General features: G+C 52.1%; 1 protein-coding gene across 1 annotated transcript in view; it reads left to right on the top strand.

Annotated features, from left to right (window-relative positions):
• Window positions 1-21,448, top strand: part of Nos1 (nitric oxide synthase 1) — an 81,852-nt gene that overhangs the window by 34,935 nt on the left and 25,469 nt on the right. The window contains exons 4-17 of the mRNA XM_090320190.1: window positions 750-878; window positions 1,613-1,758; window positions 3,455-3,617; window positions 4,506-4,597; window positions 7,494-7,635; window positions 9,370-9,509; window positions 11,300-11,474; window positions 13,139-13,240; window positions 14,510-14,704; window positions 15,364-15,449; window positions 16,585-16,729; window positions 17,593-17,697; window positions 17,949-18,007; window positions 21,087-21,203. Coding sequence (XP_090176316.1) covers window positions 750-878; window positions 1,613-1,758; window positions 3,455-3,617; window positions 4,506-4,597; window positions 7,494-7,635; window positions 9,370-9,509; window positions 11,300-11,474; window positions 13,139-13,240; window positions 14,510-14,704; window positions 15,364-15,449; window positions 16,585-16,729; window positions 17,593-17,697; window positions 17,949-18,007; window positions 21,087-21,203 — 1,796 coding nt within the window. The remainder of the gene's footprint in view (window positions 1-749; window positions 879-1,612; window positions 1,759-3,454; window positions 3,618-4,505; window positions 4,598-7,493; window positions 7,636-9,369; window positions 9,510-11,299; window positions 11,475-13,138; window positions 13,241-14,509; window positions 14,705-15,363; window positions 15,450-16,584; window positions 16,730-17,592; window positions 17,698-17,948; window positions 18,008-21,086; window positions 21,204-21,448) is intronic.

Raw genomic sequence — 21,448 nt, 5'->3', positions numbered from 1 at the left:
TCAGGATGCTTTCCAGGTCCATTTTCTGTGGCTATCCCTGAATAGCCCAGGCAGGTGCAATTCTAAAGAGAGGTTTCTGTGACTCACACTCTCGAAGGCCGGGACGAGTAGAACATGGTGCTGGTCATAACATGCCATCACACGGCCAAGACAGGGCACATCACATGGCACACTTCCATGAGCTTTTAGGGGGTCATATGGAAAGCATAGCCTATGGTAAGAATATTTGTAGCATAGTACAGCACGAGCACCGGAAGTAAGTACTACTTCGTGCTAAGTACTACTCGGTACTTGGTGTGGAGTACTTAGTCATAGGTAACAGCTAACATCCCAACTAAATGATGGTGATGGCTTGGCCAAGATGCCAGCTAATAAAGATGGAGAAAGGCACTGGATTCAAGGAGGCTAACGTGAGTGGGGCCCACGAAGGGCCGAACTGAGGATGAGAAGCAGGACAAGGCCCCACCTATGGTGGGGGTTTTACACTCTTCTCCGTCCTCTCTGCTTAGTTACCATTGCTTCCACTCACTCGACAAATTACAGAGTCCCTGCTTTGCTAGGCCAGGCGCTGTCCTGGACTTGGGGGAGATTCCTTCACTCCAGCTTCCAGGTACCCCATCCCTGGCTCCTTCTCTGGGGTCCAGGCAGTCAGGGCCTGGGCAGAAACAGCCAAGCCTTCCCATGGCAGTAGAGAACACCACCCCATCCCCACCGGGCCCTGCCTGACTCTGCTCTCTCCGCCCCTCCAGCCCCCGGCCTCCGGCAAACAGTCGCCCACCAAGAATGGCAGCCCCTCCAAGGGCCCGCGCTTCCTGAAAGTGAAGAACTGGGAGACAGATGTGGTCCTCACCGACACCCTCCACCTTAAAAGCACGCTGGTGAGTAGCTGGCAGGGCAGGCCCAGCCAGACTCCATCTTGGTACTATCCATCCATACCCCAGCCTCGCTGAGACCATCCCATAGGCCCCAGGCCTGGTCAGACATCCCCGGGGCAGCTCATCCCTGTGGGATAAACAGACAGACACTCATTCACTTAATCCCTTGATTTTTGTCTGTGTAACCAAACAGGGTCTCATCTATGTCTCACACACCCGCTGCCATCAGCGGGCCCAGCTCAGCACAGACCTCACTCCCCATCCTGGCTACGGTAACTCCACTCTGAGTGGCGCGGTAGTTCCTCAGACAAACTGCCAGAAAACTCACCCTGAGTCAGACCACGGGCAGGGGAAGAAATGAGGCCATTTGGCCAACAGAATGGATCATAAATATGTTCAAATAAGTGCCACACACCTCTGCTGGTGCTCCCTCTTGATCAACTTGGACTGAAAAGTTTATTCTGGAATGTAGTTACCCATGATTCCCCTTCTTAATCACAGGTCCCTCGCAGATACCTGCAAACTCCCTAAGAGTCTTAACGCCTGGATGGTTGGCTCCGTTCCCTTGGCTTGTGGTGGCATCCACCAGCCATCCAGCGCTGGCTATTAGGTCCGTTCTCCCTTGGAATTAAGAGACCCAGTCAGCTCAGCCCAGAGCACCAGGCTCTGGTCTACACTCAATCCACCTGCCTGACTCGGGAAGACAAGCACCAACCCATGTCTTAATTGGTTTCCAGGAAACGGGGTGCACAGAACACATCTGCATGGGCTCTATCATGCTACCCTCCCAGCACACCCGAAAGCCTGAAGATGTCCGCCCCAAGGACCAGCTCTTCCCCCTCGCCAAAGAGTTCATCGATCAGTATTATTCATCCATTAAAAGGCAAGTGTTTCCTGACTCTCTGGGGAGCCTGAGGTTCACAAGAGATCTGGGTGCCGTGTTTGCAGACCATTGAGCCCGGGCCTGGGCATAAGGTCTCTGTCCGACGTGGCAATGAACTGCTGCAACCCAAGGGCTGGCCAGACTCAGCTACCCCTGCCCCAGAAGGGCTCTTATTTGGCCTGCAGAGGATGGCATTTCAAACGCTTCCACACCTAGAGAAACACTCAGACCATTTCCCGAGAAGGCATATGTGAAAAGACATGTTCACCGACACATAGCTTACAGTAGGAACACATGACGATCTAAGCTGGTCTTGTTGGCACACGCCTCGAATCCCACCACCTTGGAGGCAGAGTCAGGAGGATTGCAAATTCAAGGCCAGCCTGGGCAAGGGTTGAAGACGCCTTGTTTCAAAAACAAAAATACCAATAAAAGGACTGGAAGAGAGTGGTAAAATACAAGGCCAACAACAAAGAAAGAGGGGGGTGAAGAAGGAAGGAAGGAAGGAAGGAAGGAAGGAAGGAAGGAAGGAAGGATGGAAGGAAGGAAGGAAGGAAGGAAGGAAGGAAGGAAGGGAGGAAGACGGCATTTCTGGGGATAGTGGGCTCTAGAGAGGCCATCATCCCCAGGGAACTAGATTGTTACTCCCTAGGCTGGGTACATGATGCTTGGTATCTTCTTACAAGCCTAAAGTATTTCATAAAAGTGGCTTAACTTTCTCAGATCAAATGCGTAGGTAACATTTTAAATTTACACGAATTCCTTTAAAAAAAAAGAATCATATCTGCTGGGTGATGGTGGCACACGCCTGTTATCCTAGCTACTCAGGAGGCTGAGATCTGAGGATGGCAGTTGGAAGCCAGCCTGAGCAGAAAAGTCCATGAGACTTACCTCTAATTACCCTCCTTTCCTTACCCCCTCCTCCCCAAGCTGGAATTAACGCTGTGGCTCAAGTGATAGAGCATTTACCTTGAGTACAAAATCTCAGGGACAGGACCCGGGCCCAGAGTTCAAACCCCAGGATGGGGGGGAGGGCAAAAATCAGATCTTCAGTTTTTCTTTAACAAAATCTGACTGGCCTGAGGCCCCTTCCCATCCAGAGGACAAGCTGCCCCTTGTGGACAAGACGTGACTTTTCCTACTGGCCTCCGTCACCATCTAGCCACTTGATCGCACACACGGCACCAGGAGGTGATGGGCATTTGAGTGCATAGCATCTGCTTGTCACTTTGCTCCTTGTGTGCACATAGATGTCAATGTAAAACTTTGGGAGCCTCTGGCCTCCTGGGAGATCTCCTCCCCTGCATCAGTCTGGACTTTACAGTGTAGCAAATGTCTTGTTGGTATCTGTGCTGGCACAGAACGGATCTACTTCACAGGAGGAAAAGGTTGATTGTGGCTAGTGGCATGGGAGGTTTCCATCCATCCCTGGTTGTTTGAGTAGTGATAGAAGCTGTTCACAACTGTGGCAGCCAGGAAGCAGAGGGGAGGGGAGAGGTCTTCAGGGCCACACCCCCAATGACCTAACTGCCTCCCCCTAGTTCCCACCTCTTAAAGGGCCACCCTCTCCCAATAGTACCACAGAATGACAAGCCTGGGTCTTTTTTTTTTTTTTTTTTTTTTTTTTGGAGTGGGGAGGAGACTTCCAAAGCAGAACAGCAGGGTTACCGTATCTACCTGTTCCCCTCCCACTCAGGTTTGGCTCCAAAGCTCACATGGACAGGCTGGAGGAGGTGAGCAGAGAGATCACGAGCACCAGTACCTACCAGCTCAAGGACACAGAGCTCATTTATGGGGCCAAGCACGCCTGGCGGAACGCGGCCCGCTGCGTTGGCAGGATCCAGTGGTCCAAGCTGCAGGTGAGGGGATGGGGCAGAGAGACACCTGAGGATGCGATGGGGAGGGGATGAGAGAGGGGTGCACGTGGAGACTGGACCAGTGTAAAACCTTTCCCCTGTGGCCACTCCGACCTAGCATGTGGATACCCTGGTGCTCACCTGCAGGGATCTTGCTATGGTGTGGGGCTCAGGTTGGGGTGGGGGAGGGGTCCCCCAGGTTCTGAAACCATGGCCAAAGCATAGCTCCTACTGGATTTTTGTTCAATGAAATGTGCATATCTCTTGGGAGGGCTTTAACTCCTCCCCTCTACTCCACTCCCTCTTGTTTTCACCCGTGTTCTCTTTGCTTATTTATCTACCTCCTCCCCCTGAGACATTAATTTTGGGAATACTTTAATGTATGGGTAGATTCATTATCAGAAACTGTTGTTGATTTGCCATCTTGGGGCTTGGGCGCTATCCCGAATTTCTTTGTGCTTGAGGCTAGCACTCTTCCAGGGAAGTCTCCTGGACTTCCCTGCCTAGGCTGGCTTTGAATCGTGATCCTCAAATCTCAGTCTTGTGAGTAGGCAGGATTATAGGCGTGGGCCACCAGCCTTTGGTTATTTGTTCTGTTTCTAATCCCTAAAATTCCTAATAGGAAATACAACCAGCTCATTAGAACTCCCTCCTTGATTCTTGATCTCTTTTTTAAAGATCTTCTTTCACCCCAGGACTCTGCCTACTTTGACAGGCTCTGGTGGTTAGCATGGACAAGACAGAAAGCCACCAGTCCAGTCTGGGCCTCAGTAACGAGGCTGGAGCCGTGTGGGAGTGCTTGGCTCTGTACCTGAGCCACAGCATGGGGCGGAGAGGATAGGGGGAGAGGGAGGGAAGGCGGCCCTCATTCTCCTCATTCACCCCTTCCAGGTGTTTGATGCCCGAGACTGCACCACAGCTCACGGGATGTTCAACTACATCTGCAACCATATTAAGTATGCCACCAACAAAGGCAACCTCAGGTAAGCTCACCTGCCGAGAGGGGTGAGGGGAGGGGGCAGGCTAGCATCCAAGTAGCATAATGCTGCCAGGAAAGTGCTCCTGGGCCATCCCTCCCTTCACCCCCCCGCCCCCCGGGGCGGGGGGTCCTGGCATTCCATACCCCCTGTCCCTTCTCTTCTGAGAGGAGCAGACTCCCAGGTGGTTGGTGAAACTATAGCAACAGGCCAGCACTGGTGGCTCAAGCCTGTCATCCCAGCTACTCAGGAGGATGCGATCTGAGGATCACAGTTCAAAGCCAGCCCCAGCAGGGAAGTCCCTGAGGTTCTTATCTCTAACTAACCACTAAGAATGCCAGAGGTGGCTCAAGTTGTTAGAGTGCTAGCCTTGAGCAAAAAAGTAAAAGGACACACACACACACACACACACACACACACCATGTTTACCACACTCTACCACCCACGAGGCAAGCGAGAGGAAAAGGAAGAGGAAAATCCACTGCCAGTGATGGCCTGTTTTATTGAGTCCAGCCCAGAGCTGCCTCTTGGTCTCCCGCTTTACAAAGCAATTTCTCCTTCTGCTGCCCGGGCACCGGTGCCTTGAGATGCCTTCAAGCCAAGCCTTGCCTTGACTCTTCTTGCATGTATGTTAAGAACAGAGCTGCTGAGGTATGGAGTGGGACTCCCTACCAGGCTAGGCTGGGCTATAAGGGAACCACTGGAGCCCGACAGACAGCTGGCCACAGGGCCCCGTCCTGCTTGCCAGTGTCTGCTCCCAGGTTCCTTGAGTACCAGCTCCTTCTTGGGAGCTTCAGGGATATTCCCATAATCCCCCATGCCAGGTTACTCTGAGGTCATCCTGAAGTACCTCATTTGCATTGGACTTCAGTTTTCTCTTGGACCATGCTTAGGAACACCAGTGAGTCACCAATAGGGAATGCGCTTGGGTGAGAAATTGGTATTTGGATCTCTTTACTCGGATCAGCAAAGAACATTCTGGCACATCCTCTCCATATAGAATACCCCCTCTGCTGAGGTAAAGCTTATGGGTGATTCTGATGATTTCCAGAGTGTTCTGTGAACAGAAGAGAGAAGAGAGGATTACCAGGGCTAGATTATCCTTTAGCTTAATTATCTGGTATGGCGTCTTCACAGACCTATTAAAGAAAATGCTCATCCTGGTACAGTAGCTCACTCCTGAAATCCCAGCTGCTCTAGAGGTAGAGGTCAGAAGGACTGAAATTTCAGGCTAACCCAGACAAACAGCCAAGATCCCGCCTCAGCCAATAAGCTGGGCATCGTGGCCTGCGTCTGTGGCTATTCCCACAGCCATCAATGTGGGAGGCACAGGCAGGAGGAGCCCAGCGTGAGGCTATCCCTGAGCAAAAACCATGAGACCCCATCTGAAAGGGCAAACCAAGACACAAAAGAGGGGGGTTGGGGTGGGGAGGGCATGGCTCAAGGGACAGAATACCAGTATGAAGCCTTAAATTCAAAGGAAGGGAGGGGGGGAGGGAGGTAAATCAGCTGACTTTTAAACATTTTAAAGCTCATGTCACGTACTCTTCTGTAGAATGGCAGGCTAAAGAGAAGGCAGAAAACACAAAGTTCTTAGAGCACAGCAGCTACTCTTCAGGGAGATTGTATTCAGGGGACAAAGCGGGAAATGGTAGGAACTAGATATTTTATCCCTCACTGATGTCAAAAAGGAAATGTGTCTTCACTTGCATTGTATAATTCCGTTCTAAATGCGTGTGTGTGTGTGTGTGTGTGTGTGTGTGTGTGTGTGCGTGTGTGTGCACGTGCACGCGTGCCAGTCCTGGGGCTTGAACTCGGGGTCTTCTGTTCTTGCTCGGCTTTTTCACTCAAGGCTAGCATTCCACCACTTGAACCACAGCTCCACGTTCAGCCTTGTCCTGGTTAAATTGAACGTTAACAATTCCAGCGAGATATACCTTCCTGGGTTGGCTCTGAACTGTGATCCTGGCCTGGAAGAGCAGCTGTAAATGATTTATAATGATTTATAAAGAAGCCCCAGACTTCACAATCCCCAGCCATATCAGCAGGGCCTTGGCATCTGCATTTTTCTCCTACTCTGTTTAAATGCAAGTTGATTTATTTCTCGTGATAAATCTGTGCCGTTTGGTGTGCAACCACATGTTATTCACCTAAGCCCCCTGATCCCCCCCCAAAAAAAACTGTGCCAATCACTGGAATGAGTTTTGCAAAGACAAAGAGTTCATTCATGGGGTGCAGGGAAGGCTCTAGGGAGGTGGAGGAGCTGAGTTGTGGGGGAGAGTTGGGAGGCATGGGATATCTTGGGGTTTATTCCGATTTTGCCCATCTCAGGTGAGGGCTGACAGGAGAAGAAGGCTGGGACGAGAATCCACTGAGTGACTCAAGAGACTTGAGGTCTGAGGGTCGATGGCTCACTGCACAAAGGACTCCCTGGGCAGGGCCTGGTGGTTCACACCTGGAACCCCAATTTCACAGGAGGCAGAAGTAGGGTGGAGATAGAAGGCCATGCCAGGCAAAAGCACCAGACCCAACCTGAAAAGGAATTCAAGCAAAAGAGGGCTGGGAATGTGGCTGGAGTGGTGGGTACAGCCCAGCAAGGACAAGGACCTGAACTCAAACCAAGCATTAAAAAAGAAAAGAAAAGAAACCATCACCACCAGAGACACCCCCCCCCCCCGAAGCTGGCATGGAGTCCCCACTCCCTGCCTTGGAAGAAGCCGGTGGAGCCCCTGCCTTCCCACAGCTGTGGGATTGAAGAGCCCTGGTGCCAACCTTGGCACCTTCCTGATCCACCCGGAGTGTCACCAAGCTGTTGGCCTGGGCAGCACCTGCCAGCTGGTGCCCCGAGTGCCAGCCCTGCCCCGATGCCCATGTCTTTCCTTCTGTCCCCTCCCCCCCACAGGTCAGCCATCACTATATTTCCCCAGAGGACAGACGGAAAGCATGACTTCCGAGTGTGGAACTCCCAGCTCATCCGCTATGCCGGCTACAAGCAGCCAGATGGCTCCATACTGGGGGACCCGGCCAACGTGCAGTTCACAGAGGTGCGAGCAGGTGCCTGCCCGGGCCTCCCACCCAGGCCCCCCCACCATCAGTGCTCTGAGGGGCACCTGGGCAGCTGCGGGAAGCCCCCTCTCCTGGGACCTTCTGTCAAGTTCAGGCCCCCAGTTCCCCTGGTCCTCCAGATATAAACGACCATCCCATTTCGCAGCTGGATAGACTGAGGCTTCCCAGTGCCCACTGAGCTATCAACAGCCACCAAATGCATAGATGAAAGGCTAGCGCGGCCCCTGCCAGGGAGAGGAGGTGGCAAATGGGGACAGGCTAGACATCACTTTTGCTGAACCAGCCAGTGTGCACAACTCACACTTCCTGGCACAGACCCAAAGGCCTGAGGACATCTTTCCTTGATGCCCCACCGTGGCTCACTTTATGGGAGTGCTTCCCTTGAACTCTGGGCTCCACCCTGCACCCCCTGCAGAGCTCCAGGCAGGCCCTCCCCGTCCTGGGCTGCCACTTCATTTGCATGTGGCTTTTCTTATTGCAATCTGATCGCCCCAGGAGGGGTGGTAACCAGGACGACCACACCGCACCTGTGCAGTCTCCCGAGCCAGACTTCCTGTTCCATTTGGCTGAGCCCTAACCCAAGTACTTGGCTGACCTTGCCAGGCTGTTAGAAGTACAGGCCAGGCTCAGCCGCTCACCTGAGCCTCAGGTTCAGTGTCTTCACCCACCCAGCACTAAGAAGCAGCCCCATCACCCCTCCTCCTTCTGGAGCTTCCCTCCAGTCCTGCGCTGTCCCACGGGGCAGCATTCAGCCACAGGTGGCTGTCAGTTGTCAGTGCAAACCAAGATGGACCTTAGACAGAAACGTTCCCCTCCTCGGTGCACCAACAGTGGCAGAAGAGATGGTGGAAGTCTCCTGCCAGTCGCAGTTGAAATGACTATGGAACCAGGCAAAGTGGCCTTATACCTAGAATCCCAGCTACTCTGGAGGCTGAGATCCGAGAATCAGAGGTGAAACTAGGAGTTGGAGGTGTGGCTCAGGTGGTAGAACACCAGCCAACAAGCAAAAACGTCAGATACTGTGTTTGAGTCTTGGTCTAGTGGGGGTTGGGGGGAGATTTGAAGGCAACCTGGACAGCAAAGTCCACAATACTTATCCCCAGCAAAGCAAAAGCCAGAAGAGGAGTTGTGGCTCAAGTGGTAGAGCACCAGCTTTGAGTGAAAAAGCTAAAGGAAAGCACCCGGTACTGGTGAAGGGATTTAAAAAAGAGGTTATCATTAACCAACTAATGTTGAAATTAAATATATTTCATTATGATGTAACATATATGATGTTTATTCGAGGTGAAATGTTATTTAATTTTAATGTAAAATGTGTAAGAACATAGGATAGCAATCTGTTTTATACCTTTTAAATTTTAATACACTATTAATAAGGTAACATTCATACAAAGTATATTCTTGAATTGAAAATGACTACATTGAGCCCTGTGTAATTGCATCCACCTGTAATCCCAGCTACTTAGGAGGTGGAAGTATGAAGATCAAAGTCCAACTCCAGTGTAGGGAGAGTGTGAAATACTACAAACTAAAAGCAAAAAGGCTGGAGGCGTTACTGAGTTTGATCCCTAGAAGTGACAGTTCAGTGGTGAGGGAGGGGGAGTGGCCTCCAGAGAATCCCACCCATCCAGATCTTTGCTCCGCCGCCAGCCCCCCAGACTGTGGTATTTGGAGGGTCTGGGTCGGGACATGACCAGGGGGTCTCTCTACAGATCTGCATCCAGCAGGGCTGGAAGGCCCCTCGGGGCCGCTTTGACGTCCTGCCACTGCTGCTCCAGGCCGATGGCAACGACCCGGAGCTCTTCCAGATCCCCCCGGAGCTGGTGCTGGAGGTGTCCATCCGGCACCCCAAGTAAGAGGGGCTGGCGTGGGGGTCTGCAGAACGGGGCGGGGCGGGCTGCTTGCCCTGGCCAGGCTCTCTGCCTCCTGAGCAGGCACAGGGTGGCACCCACCTCTCCACCCCAGAAAAAAAGCCCAGTGGGCATTCAGGCGAGGTGGCCACAGAACCCTCTATGAGCCCCATAGGAGGATCCGCTCAAAAGCAATCGATGGGGGACAGCGCTGTGGGGGCTCCCGGCCAACAGGCAGTGGTGTTTGTATCCGAGCGGAGCGCTGGCCTCAGACACAAAATTGAGGGAGATTGCTAAGACATAAAACACTGACTGCAGCAACAAACAGAAAACTCAACAACAAAATAAGCAATAGATAGATGGATGGATGGATAGATAGATAGATAGATAGATAGATAGATAGATAGATAGATAGAGATGCATGCTGGGGTGCAGATGGCTCACACCTGCAACCCAACTACTTAGAAGGCTGAGATCCAAGGATCCAGGTTTGAAGCCATTCTGCGCAGGAAAGTCTGTGAGACCCTTATCTCCAATGAACCAGCAAAAAGCTAAAAGGGGAAGTGAGAAGTGCTGGCCCTGAGTGAGAAAGCTAAGGGACAACACCAAAAAAAAAAATTTTTTAAAGGCAATATGTGAATGAAGTGTATTTTAAATAGCAAGGGTTTTTTTAAAAAATATGCATGATGAACTAGTTCATGACATTTTACATAAAAACGAGATCCCCCTCAACACGGAGGTCGGGATGAGAAGAGAAAGAGGAATCTCACACAAGCAGCGCAGGACTCTGTCACAAATTTTGATACTGAATTTATCATCTATAAATACCTATTGCATTAACTTTTGTTTTTCAAAACACATGGCACTAATTTATAATCTCACAGGCACAACAGAAATAATAGAACTGGCCTTGATGAACTGAGTCTGTTGGGAACCCCTAATTTTTTTTTTCTTTGATTGCCAGTCCTGGCACTTGAGCCATAGTATCACTTCTGGCTTTTTCTATGTATGTAATACTGAGGAATTGAACCCGGGTCTTTGTACATGCTAGGCAAGCACTCTACCACTAGGCCAAACTCCCAGCCCTGGACCCCTAAATTTTACACCCACTTCTGACGTTGCCTGATGAGCTGAGGCCAACCATGCTTCTGGATGACAGACACTTGACCCTCATCCATTTCTCTCGTGGCTCACTCAACGCGGTGAATCCCGCCCTCTGCTGCAGCACTGGACCAGCTTTGGGGCCGACTTGGTCTCGGCTTCTATGGTTTTACCATCTCAGAAAGGACAAGATCTTAGACCCACAAGTCCTTGCAGCCACAGTGAATTCCAATGGAGTGTTATGAGGGAAATAGGGTACCCAGAAACGGGAACTTTACTTGGACCCAGCTGAGCACCAGAGATTAGTTTCCTGAGCAATGTGTGAGGTGAGAAGTATAGAGATGGAAACAAGGTAGGTAGGAAGGAAGGAAGGAATGAGGAAGAAAGTGCTACCCATGCAAAAGCCCTGGGGTAGAGTAAATGAGCTCTGAGTTGTAGGATAGCCAGTTTTCAAATGGGTTTTGTTGTGGGTTTAGCAGACTAACGGCAGCTCCAGGCCATACTTTCTGGGTCCATTGTCTCTCTGTGAAGCTGTACAGCCCCAGTAGCAGGACGCAGAGCTGAAGCTGGGTGTCAAGAATCAAGTTCCCACCCAGTGGGTTCTCCAGGCTCCTGACACGTGAACACCCAGAGGCCGGGGTCTGCCGAGGAGGCCCCACTGTAACGTGCTGGGCTGTCTTGCTCTCCACAGGTTTGACTGGTTCAAAGACCTGAGTCTCAAGTGGTACGGCCTCCCGGCCGTGTCCAACATGCTGCTGGAGATTGGGGGCCTGGAGTTCAGTGCCTGCCCCTTCAGCGGCTGGTACATGGGCACGGAGATTGGCGTCCGGGACTACTGCGACAATTCACGCTACAACATCCTGGAGGTCAGGGCCCCTGGGCCCCAGGGAGTGGGAGGCACGAGGCAGAGACCACTGCTAAGCTTCCTCCAACTGGCAATCCTGGGGAAGCTTCTGGAACTCTCCGGAAGCATCAACGGGTGATCCTTGGTGATCACATAGTTTAAGAACTTCTGTTGGGTTTAAAACCGGCAGTGGTGCTTGAACTCAGAGCCTGGGGGCTGTCCCGGAGCCTCTTTGTGACCAAGCTAGCGTCTACCACTTGAACCACAGCACCACTTGTGTTGTTGTTATTGGTTGTAATAGTTTATTGGAGAAAATTGTCTCACAGAGCCTCTTCTGCCAGCCCAAGCTGGCTTCAACCTGCAATCCTCAGATCTCAGCCTCCCGAGGAGCTAGGATTCCAGGCGTGAACCAATGGCACCCAGCCAGCTTTTATCTTTTCTTAAATCAAGCCTGGTGCTCTATCACTTGGAACCACAGCTCCATCCTGGCTTTTTGGTGGTAAACGAAGTCAGAGTCTCACAGATTCTCCTGCCCAGACTAAACACCTCAGAGCACAACTTCCCAAGCCACTGGGATTACAGGCGTGAGCCACTGGAACCTGGCTTCAGAAGTCTTTTGTTTTTTAATGTGAGATCCTTGTTTTTCCTCTGCTACTAATTTTTACTCTTCTCATCAAAATGATGCTGTATACCCCTCACCCCTCGTCACAAACATAACGCAAGTTGGCTGGGTTATCTATTGATGTAAAGCAGAAACAAAGCATTTTCTGCCTGGTATGTTACCCAGGCAGCAGAGACAGCTTCAGCCAGCAAGAATGAATTAGCAAGTCCACTTTCTGATCTCGACTTACATGTCACTTGCAAACAGTTGTCCCCTAAGTAACTTAAATGAGACCCTTGGCCACCCCGGCCCTCTAATCTCAGCGGCCGTTGTGGACATGCATTGACAGCTGGAGCTGGGAACCAATTTCCTCAGGCCTGAGAAACCCCCGTAATGAGGCCTGGGTCCCTGCCAGGGTGACTGGCCTTGACAGAGGAAGGAAAATTGGGCTTTAATTAAGGACTTCGCCGCTGGGCCTCCCACGCCTGACACCCGCACCTTTTCACTCTCAGCCCAAATCAAAATGTCACATTGTTTGCTTCCCCCCCCCCCAGCCAAATTAATTTTGCCCAAGGTGTCTGCTGGTGAAGGAAGCAGATCCTGGGTCTTAAACAAGCAGTGTCCCTTTGCCTCCAGCCTTCAAGGCCGGCCAGCTCTGTGGACTCTCATGAGTCCAGACACTTTTCTAGGCCTCAGTTTCCCCCTCTGTCAGATAGAGTCCTCTTGAGTCTGCATGAACACAAGGACCATGGGTTAGATTCTAAGGAATGGGAGCTGGGGTGGGGGGCATGGAGTGGAAGGATACATTGCTTTTGGGGCCCCTCTTGGATCCATTCTTCTGCTTAAAACCCTCCAGAGAAGCCAGGCACCCATCATTCATCCCTGTCATCCTAGCTCAGGAGGCTGAGACCTGAGGATCCTGGTTCTAAGCCAGTTCAGGCAGGAAAGTCCATGAGACTCTTATCTCCAATTAATCAAATAAAAAATCCAGAGCACCAGCCTTGAGTGACTGACCCCAGCCTCGTCCCTCTTCAATCTGAAATCCAGAAAGGCATAGGCTGAGTGGCTGTCTTCCTCCCTTTCAGGAAGTAGCCAAGAAGATGAACCTGGATATGAGGAAGACATCTTCTCTGTGGAAGGACCAGGCACTGGTGGAGATCAACATCGCTGTGCTGTACAGCTTCCAGGTAGAGTCCAGGGCCACCTCAAGGTCATGATCAAGGGCAGGCCTTACAGGGGACCGGTACCCTCTGAGATCCTGGGCAGGATGAGAGGCCTGGCTGCCAAAATCTGCCTTGCCCAGGGGCCCCAGTCTACCAGCTGAATCCTCTGTCTCTCTGTCCCCTAGGTGGGGGGTGGAAGCCATTAGATACAGGCTGTAACTTGCTGTCCACCCTAGTCTAGAATTGTGAGGAGAGAGCCTTGTCCTTCCACATGGAACCCCAGGTACCCCACCCTACTACATTTTGGGCCTGGACAACTACTATCTAAACCACGACATGTTTTTGTTGTTGTTGTTTCTTGTTTCGGTGCCAGTCTTGGGGCTTGAACTCAGGGACTGAATGCTGTCCTTGAGCTTTGTTGCTCCAGGCTAGCACTCTACCAGTTGAGCCTCAGAGTTCCACTTTGGAGATATGAGTTTCACGGACTTTCCTGCCCAGGAAAGTCTGTGGCTTCAAATGGTGATCCTCGGATCTCAGACTCCTGAGGAGCTAGGATTACAGGTGTGAGCCACCAGCCCCTGGATTAGATCAGGACACTTTTGAAAGCACTTTTTTTGGTCAGTCCTGGGACTTGAACTCAGGGCCTAAGCACTGTCCTTGTGCTTTCCTCAAGACTAGAACTCTACCACTTGAGCCACAGAACCACTTCCGGCCTTTTCTGTGTATGTGGCATTGAGGAATCGAATCCATGCATGCAAGTACTCTACCACTAGGCCCAACTCTGTCCTTGAAAGTACTTTTAACCACGCCAGATGGTAACATAAATCAGGTAAAGTGGCTCACACCTGTAATCCCAGCAGGGCTTACAAAGGAAGCAAAGAATCAAGACGATCTTAGTACCAGGCCAGCCTGGGAAGAAAAGTCCACAATACTCCCAATGTAAAAAGAAAAAGCTGGGCTGGAGGTGTGGCTCAGATAGTAGAGGGCCAGTCATGAGCAAGCAAAATTGAGTACCAGCAAAGAAAGAAAGGAAGAAAGAAAGAAAGAAAGAAAGAAAGAAAGAAAGAAAGAAAGAAAGAAAGGAAAGAAAGAAAAGAAAGAAAAAGGGGGGAGGTGAGGAAGGTGGGCCAGAAAATGCTAAAGATGGAGCCCACACAGAGACACTCTCCTGTCAATCAGGGGGAAAAGAAACGTAGAGAGAAGAGGCAGAGGCTCACGTCATTTCCTGGACCAACTTGGGGAGGTTCTACTTTAGTCTCTTCCCTGCTGACCCCTTGTCCCCCCTCTGTCCAGAGCGACAAAGTGACCATCGTGGACCACCACTCTGCCACCGAGTCCTTCATCAAGCACATGGAAAACGAGTACCGCTGTCGGGGTGGCTGCCCGGCCGACTGGGTGTGGATTGTGCCCCCTATGTCTGGCAGTATCACCCCTGTCTTCCACCAGGAGATGCTCAACTACCGGCTCACCCCATCCTTCGAGTACCAGGTGCTGCCCCTCCTCCCCCACCTCTGCACACACAGTCTCCCGCGGTCTCACACCTGGGCCTGGGTCGTCAGGCCGGCAGGTGGGCGGTATGACTGAAAGACTGATAAGCACAAAATAAGGGGTCGGGAACAGTCTAGAGCCGTGCTTGGGAGCTCACACCTGTCGTCACGGTTCCTGTGGAGGTAGAGATCAGGGGCATGGGGGCAGTTCACAGCCAGCCTACACACAAAGCGTTGTGAAATGCCATCTCAACCAACATGTGCCGGGCATGGTGACACTTAACTGTCATCCCAGATTGGAGGGGGACAGGAGGGAGGCCTACACAGGAGGCTGCCAACCAGGCCATCCCAGGCAAAAAAACAAACAAACAAACAAACCAGGGGAGGAGACTCCCAAAAGCCTGGACGCATGGTTCAAGTGGTAGAGCACCCAACTAGCAAGCACATGGCCCAAAAGAAAATAAAAGAGTGCTGGAGGGGGCCACAGCTAGGGGGACAAGGCAGGGAAGTATCAGCAGCCACTGTGCCCAGACACCAGTGCTGAGCCCCTGCCTGCAGGGCCGAGGAGCCCCTAGCCCAGCTCCAGGGTGTCCTGAGCTCACCCAGCAGGGGCCACCTTCCCTTGTATCTGGCCATGACCGTCCTCTCTTCTCTCCCCAGCCCGACCCGTGGAACACTCATGTCTGGAAAGGCACCAACGGGACCCCCACAAAGAGGCGGGCCATTGGCTTCAAGAAGCTGGCCGAGTGAGTGGGGAGGCACCCACACAGGGAGTCCCGGGAAAGGAGGCTGGACAGACACCTGCAACACAGGGTCTTTATTCCCACATGCACCCCATGAGCCTTCTCTGCCTCAGAGCCTAGGATGATGATGATGATGATGATGATGATAATAATAATAATGCCTTCACCAGGGCCATTCCCATTGTATAGCCCCCCCCCCTTATTCACTGGGTATCAGTGTAATCCTAGCTACTCACTAGGCTGAGATCTGGTTTGAAGCCAGCTCAGGCAGGAAAATCCATGAGACTCATCAATAAAGTCAGAAAAAGCTGCCAGTGGCGCTGTGGCTCAAGTGGTAGAGCGCTAGCCTTGAGTTGGGGAGGCAGGGGGGGCTCAGTGACAGTGCTCAGGCTCTCAGGCTCTGAGTTTAGGCAACATTACTGGTATGCGTGCATGCACAAGCACACACACACACACACACACACACACACACACACACACACACAGTCTGTCAGGAGGAGCATCTTTCCCTAGAGAGAGGATCCCAAATATTGTCAACGAGGACAAACTCTAGTACAGTTCTGCATCTCCAGGAAAGAAGGGAGAGGGGAACCCAAACCGTTAATTCTACATTTGGGCTGGGAACAATGGGAGTTAATTATAGATGCATATTTTATGCTCACATTCTTCCAAGGGAAGCCTCCAGGCACCTTTTACTCCTTTCTCTTCCTCCCCCTCTAATCTTCCTGCAACGTGGGTGGTTTTCCCCAATTCTTTTTAAAAAAGAAAAAGAAAAAAAAAGATAAATTTACCACCAATAAGCCCCAGGTGGAGATAATTAGCAAGTCTGTCTTCAGGGAACTTCTGAGTAAGAAAGGAGGAGTTTGGCTCCATAGAGCCCAGGTAGTATAGTCCTGGCTTTTCTGGGCTGTTTGCAAAGAGGAGCTCTGGCTGGGGGTCCTCTAACTACAGAGAAGCTGCCCTTGACACTGCACATGTCCCCACACCCAAAGCATGGGTAAAAGCATCTGTTCAACTTCATCATGTCTTTTTATTGGGGGGGGTGCCAGTCCTGGGGCTTGAACTCAGGACCTGAATGCTGTCCCTGAGCTTTTTCTTCCTCCTGGGTTCTTCCATCTCCTCTCTGTTTTCTCTGCAGAGCTGTCAAGTTCTCAGCCAAGCTTATGGGGCAGGCGATGGCCAAGAGGGTGAAAGCAACCATCCTGTATGCCACCGAGACCGGAAAGTCTCAGGCCTACGCCAAGACCCTGTGTGAGATCTTCAAACACGCTTTTGATGCCAAGGTAGGTAAGGGCAGTGCCACACCCCAGCCCCTTGTGGTAAATACGATGGGGAAAGGGAAAGGGGGAAGTTGACAGGGAAAAGCCCCCCACCGCCAGTTATAGGCCGAGGCACCCTAAAACGCCCATCTGCGATCATGCATGCTTGCATAAATTTCAAGGCAAATGAAATCTCATTTCTAGAGCAAAATGTGAGGGCGCTCGTGACAAACAAAGCTGGGATTTGTTTGGAATAGAACCTGAAGGATGCTGTTGCTTCAGATCTTACCAGAGCCTTTAATCTATGAACGTGTTTGACAGTCTCCCAGGGGAGCAAAGGGATAGACTATAAACATTTCTCACACGTATCTGACTGTGGATCACTCGTCTTCGTGGAACATCTAAGGAGCCTGGACTTCCTAAGGCCCAACCAAAGACGCCGCGATCTTTCCCACAGCTGGTGTCTCAGTCTCAAGAGAGTCGTGTGCTCCACTGCAGTACTGGACACAGGATTAGAGATGAGGCTGTGGGAGTTGGGGGGAGTGATGTAGACCCATCCAGATCATTCCCAGCTCATAAGGGGTTAGGAAGACTCCCGGATGACATGATCTTTTATAAACCTGAGGGCCTCTATCAGGATCTGCGTTCCTGCTGGGCTCTGTGGTGCCTGTTTGTAATCCCAGCACTCAGGAGGCTCCAGTGCCAAGCCAGCTCGGGATATCTAGTAGGACCTGATACCATGTGTGTGCCCTGTGATTGTATGTATGTGTATATATAAATGTATCTGTCCTGCCAGCCACGCGCTTAGACCAGAGCCATACTCCTTCAGGCCAAAATGACCCTTGCGTCCCCGCTTCTTGTCTCCTCCCCACCACCCACCTGCCCAGGTGATGTCCATGGAGGAGTACGACATTGTGCACCTGGAGCACGAAGCTCTGGTCCTGGTGGTGACCAGCACCTTCGGCAATGGGGATCCCCCTGAGAATGGGGAGGTGAGACGAGGCTCCCCTGTTCTTCCTTCAGGGAGAAAGAGCCAGAGCGGGGTGGGGGGGTGGGACTTAAGAGTTCACACCTTGTGTCCCATAAAACAGCCAGGCCTCTACCGCTGCCCAGTGGAGCCAATGGGTATTTCAGACATCCAGCTCCCAGGCAGCAGGCTCCTCTTTTACCAGCTAGGACCCCAGACCCTATGCCCAACACTCCCAGTTTTAGTAATGCATGCTTCATCTGTTTTAACCTCCAGAAATTCGGCTGTGCATTGATGGAAATGAGGCACCCTAACTCTGTGCAGGAGGAAAGGAAGTAAGTGAATGACCCCTCTCGTGTCCTATGACACCTCTCGAGGGTCACAGTTATCGTTCAGTACCAAAGATTCACGTTTCAGCTCTGGATGGTAGTCGGTGACTCAGTCCACTGGAAAGTGTCCCTTGGAACTTTTCTGTCGGATACAGAAGTGTTGCAACTGTATGGAAGAGATTAAGGTCAAAAGCTGAATAAGATACCTCTTCCCCGGGCATGGTGGCTAACACCTGTAATCCTACGTACTTGGGGCTGAGAGTTGAGGCATTAACGTTCAGGAGACCCTTTCTCCACTGTACGACTGAATGCAGTAGCCTGCACCTGCCACCCCAGCTATGGTCAGGAGCTATGGTAAGAGGGTGGATCCAGGCATGGCTAGGGGGTAGAGCACGAGGCCTTGAGCACAGGCTGCAGGACCGCCGGGGATAAATAAAAAACACATCCCAGCAAGGCCGCCATGCTGGAGAAATCGTCCTGTTTGTCCATCCTAGCTTGGGAACTGAGAGCCTTGAAGGTGGGAACATCCGGGCATTCTCTGCCTGGGGGGGGGAAGAGAGGGAGGAGGCCCTGCGCAGGCGCACTGAAGCAGCATCCGGACAGGGGATGCCCTGCGCAGGCGCAGAGGCCCTGTTGCAGGAAATCTGGTTTCCTTTGCACCCAGCCTAAGTTGCACAGCCACTTACATCAGATACCACGAAAAGAGCCAAGCCCTCGTGGTCAGCCCTCCTTCTAGAAGATTCTCCTCACTCTTCCCCACCGCGCTGCTTCCGGGGCGGCCTCCCCAGCAAGGTCCCCCTTCACCCCTACTTCAGGGAGAGATGGGCGTCATCCGTTCTCCCCTCTAGGTACCCGGAACCCTTGCGTTTCTTTCCCCGTAAAGGGCCTCCCCTTCCCGCGGGGGACTCTGCACTGCTCCGCCTGGCTGCAGCTCGCGACAGCCAGCACAGGTAGAGAGAACCAGAGAACGTGCGTGCGTGCGTGCGTGTGCCCGGCCGTGCGTGCGCGCGCCCTGCCCGTGCGTCTGTGTGCGCATGCTCGCGCATGCGCGCACCGGATGCATGTGTGCATGCCTAGGCTTGGCGCCTCTCTGGCTACATCCGGGTCTCCGAGGGACTTGGCGTGTCAGCCATGCTGTGTGTGTCCACTAACTGGGCAACCTTGAGCTTGACCTCTGTGGGCCGTGAACTTGACCTCTGTGGGCCTCCGGTCTCTTTGACTTGTATCTGCCCAGCCCAGGTGAGTCCTGTGGAGGAGCCTCGCGCCTCAGGGCCCCAGCACACGTGCTGTCCTCTCCACCGCGCGGCCCCCCGCCAGGCCTCCCACTCCAGCCACGCAGCCGCCCCCGAGAGGTGGCGATGACTTACTGGGAGAAGTGACTCAACGTGACACTATTTCTGAGGCAGAAAATACACGTACATATATTTAGAACCTTCCTGACGCTGGAGCGAAGACTCCAGGAAGGACCAATCACCAGCCCAGAAGCCTTGCAGCCAGCGTGCATGCACAATCTGCCTGTGGACTCCAGGAAGGACCAATCACCAGCCCAGAAGCCTTGCAGCCAGCGTGCATGCACAATCTGTCTGTGGACTCCAGGAAGGACCAATCACCAGCCCAGAAGCCTTGCAGCCAGCGTGCATGCACAATCTGCCTGTGGACTCCAGGAAGGACCAATCACCAGCCCAGAAGCCTTGCAGCCAGCGTGCATGCACAATCTGCCTGTGGACTCCAGGAAGGACCAATCACCAGCCCAGAAGCCTTGCAGCCAGCGTGCATGCACAATCTGCCTGTGGACTCCAGGAAGGACCAATCACCAGCCCAGAAGCCTTGCAGCCAGCGTGCATGCACAATCTGCCTGTGGACTCCAGGAAGGACCAATCACCAGCCCAGAAGCCTTGCAGCCAGCGTGCATGCACAATCTGCCTGTGGACTCCAGGAAGGACCAATCACCAGCCCAGAAGCCTTGCAGCCAGCATGCATGCACAATCTGTCTGTGGCCTTGTCTTTTTTTGTTGTTTTCGCTCTGATTTGTGTGTTGGTGTTTATCTTGAGGTTTTGTTTTTTTTAGGGGTTTTGCTTTTGTTTTATTGGCTGGGTGTTGTTGGGAGTTTTTTGTTGTTGTTGTTGTTTTGGTTTGGTTTTTTTCCTTGTCTGGAAACAAAACTCAGCATTTTCCAGAGAAAGCTGGGACGCGGTGTGTGTGTGTGTGTGTGTGTGTGTGTGTGTGTGTGTGTGTGTGTGTGTGTGTGTGTGTGTGGTATGGTTTTTGCCTTCTGAAGTCTCAGCTTTCCCCGAGCATCTCCTGCAGATAGTGGTATCTCGACATCTCCCTTCCCCTTGCAAACAATTTAAGGAAAAACAAAGAACAACAACAACAAAAATCTCAGTATCTAGGTAGGCCTGTAATCCTAGCTATTCAGGAAGTTGAAGTCTTTCAGTTTGGGCAAGGAACACTCTACCAGACTGTTCAATTAACCAAGCAAAAAGCAGAAAGTGGAGCTGTGGTTCAAAAAAAAAAGAGGAACAGTGCCCAGGTCCTGAGTTCAAACTCCAGTACAAGCAGGAAGGAAAAGAGGGAGGGGAAGGAAAAGGAAAGGAGGGAGGGAAGGAGGAAGGGAGAGAAAAAGAAAGAAAATTGCTTTTAGTCCTGGCCTCAGATCAGACCAACTCAGTTAGAACCTTCCTTTTAACAAGATAGGAGAGCAAACCTTATACACAGTAAAGTCCGAGAGGCAAGAAAGCATCTTATGGTCGAGTATGGTCTCATGGTCAAGTCTGATCCAGATTTCTTACTGTTAGAGCCACTTTAATTGTCTGAGTCTCAAGTTTCCTAAGTTAGGTGTGCCCCCCAAAACCTGTCTGGTTCCCAGGAAAGCCAGGTGCAGCAGCAGCCTTGTTTGGGGGGTAGGCATGGGAAGCTGGAACATTCTTCAAGAGGCCAGAGGAGGAGTATGAGTTCAGTCAGCATCCAAGAAAAGGTACTGGAACCAAGACAAGGAATTCGAAGATGTAGAAGTGGATATTGCCATGGGACGGGGGTTCCAGGTCAGAGCTCATCGACTCTCCCGTTGGTTCCTTCCGGCAGGAGCTACAAAGTCCGGTTCAACAGCGTATCCTCCTATGCCGACTCCCACAAGTCCTCCGGGGATGGGCCTGACCTGAGAGACAACTTTGAGAGCGCGGGCCCTCTGGCCAACGTGAGGTGAGAGGGAAGCTTATGGCTGTGGAGGGGCTGCTCTCATTGCCAGTTGGGCTCTTCCTTGCCAGGAACTGGGTTCCCCCCTTCATCTTTTCTCCATGGATATCTAGAGCCCCTCCCCCATTGCAGCACACTGTCTGGGACAGGCATGTCCTCTGCAGACCCCTTCCAACGTGTCCACACCTGGTCCCACGTCTGCCCACCTGTCAGGTGGCCATGCTGAGCTGGGCTAACCAACATTCCATCAC

This window comes from Megascapheus bottae, chromosome 28, assembly GCF_031878675.1.
Source record: "Megascapheus bottae isolate mThoBot1 chromosome 28, mThoBot2.hap1, whole genome shotgun sequence".
In the NCBI taxonomy this organism is placed as follows: Eukaryota; Metazoa; Chordata; class Mammalia; order Rodentia; family Geomyidae; genus Megascapheus; species Megascapheus bottae.
Note: the sequence above shows the minus strand (reverse complement) of the source record. Positions and strands in the feature narration are given on the sequence as shown.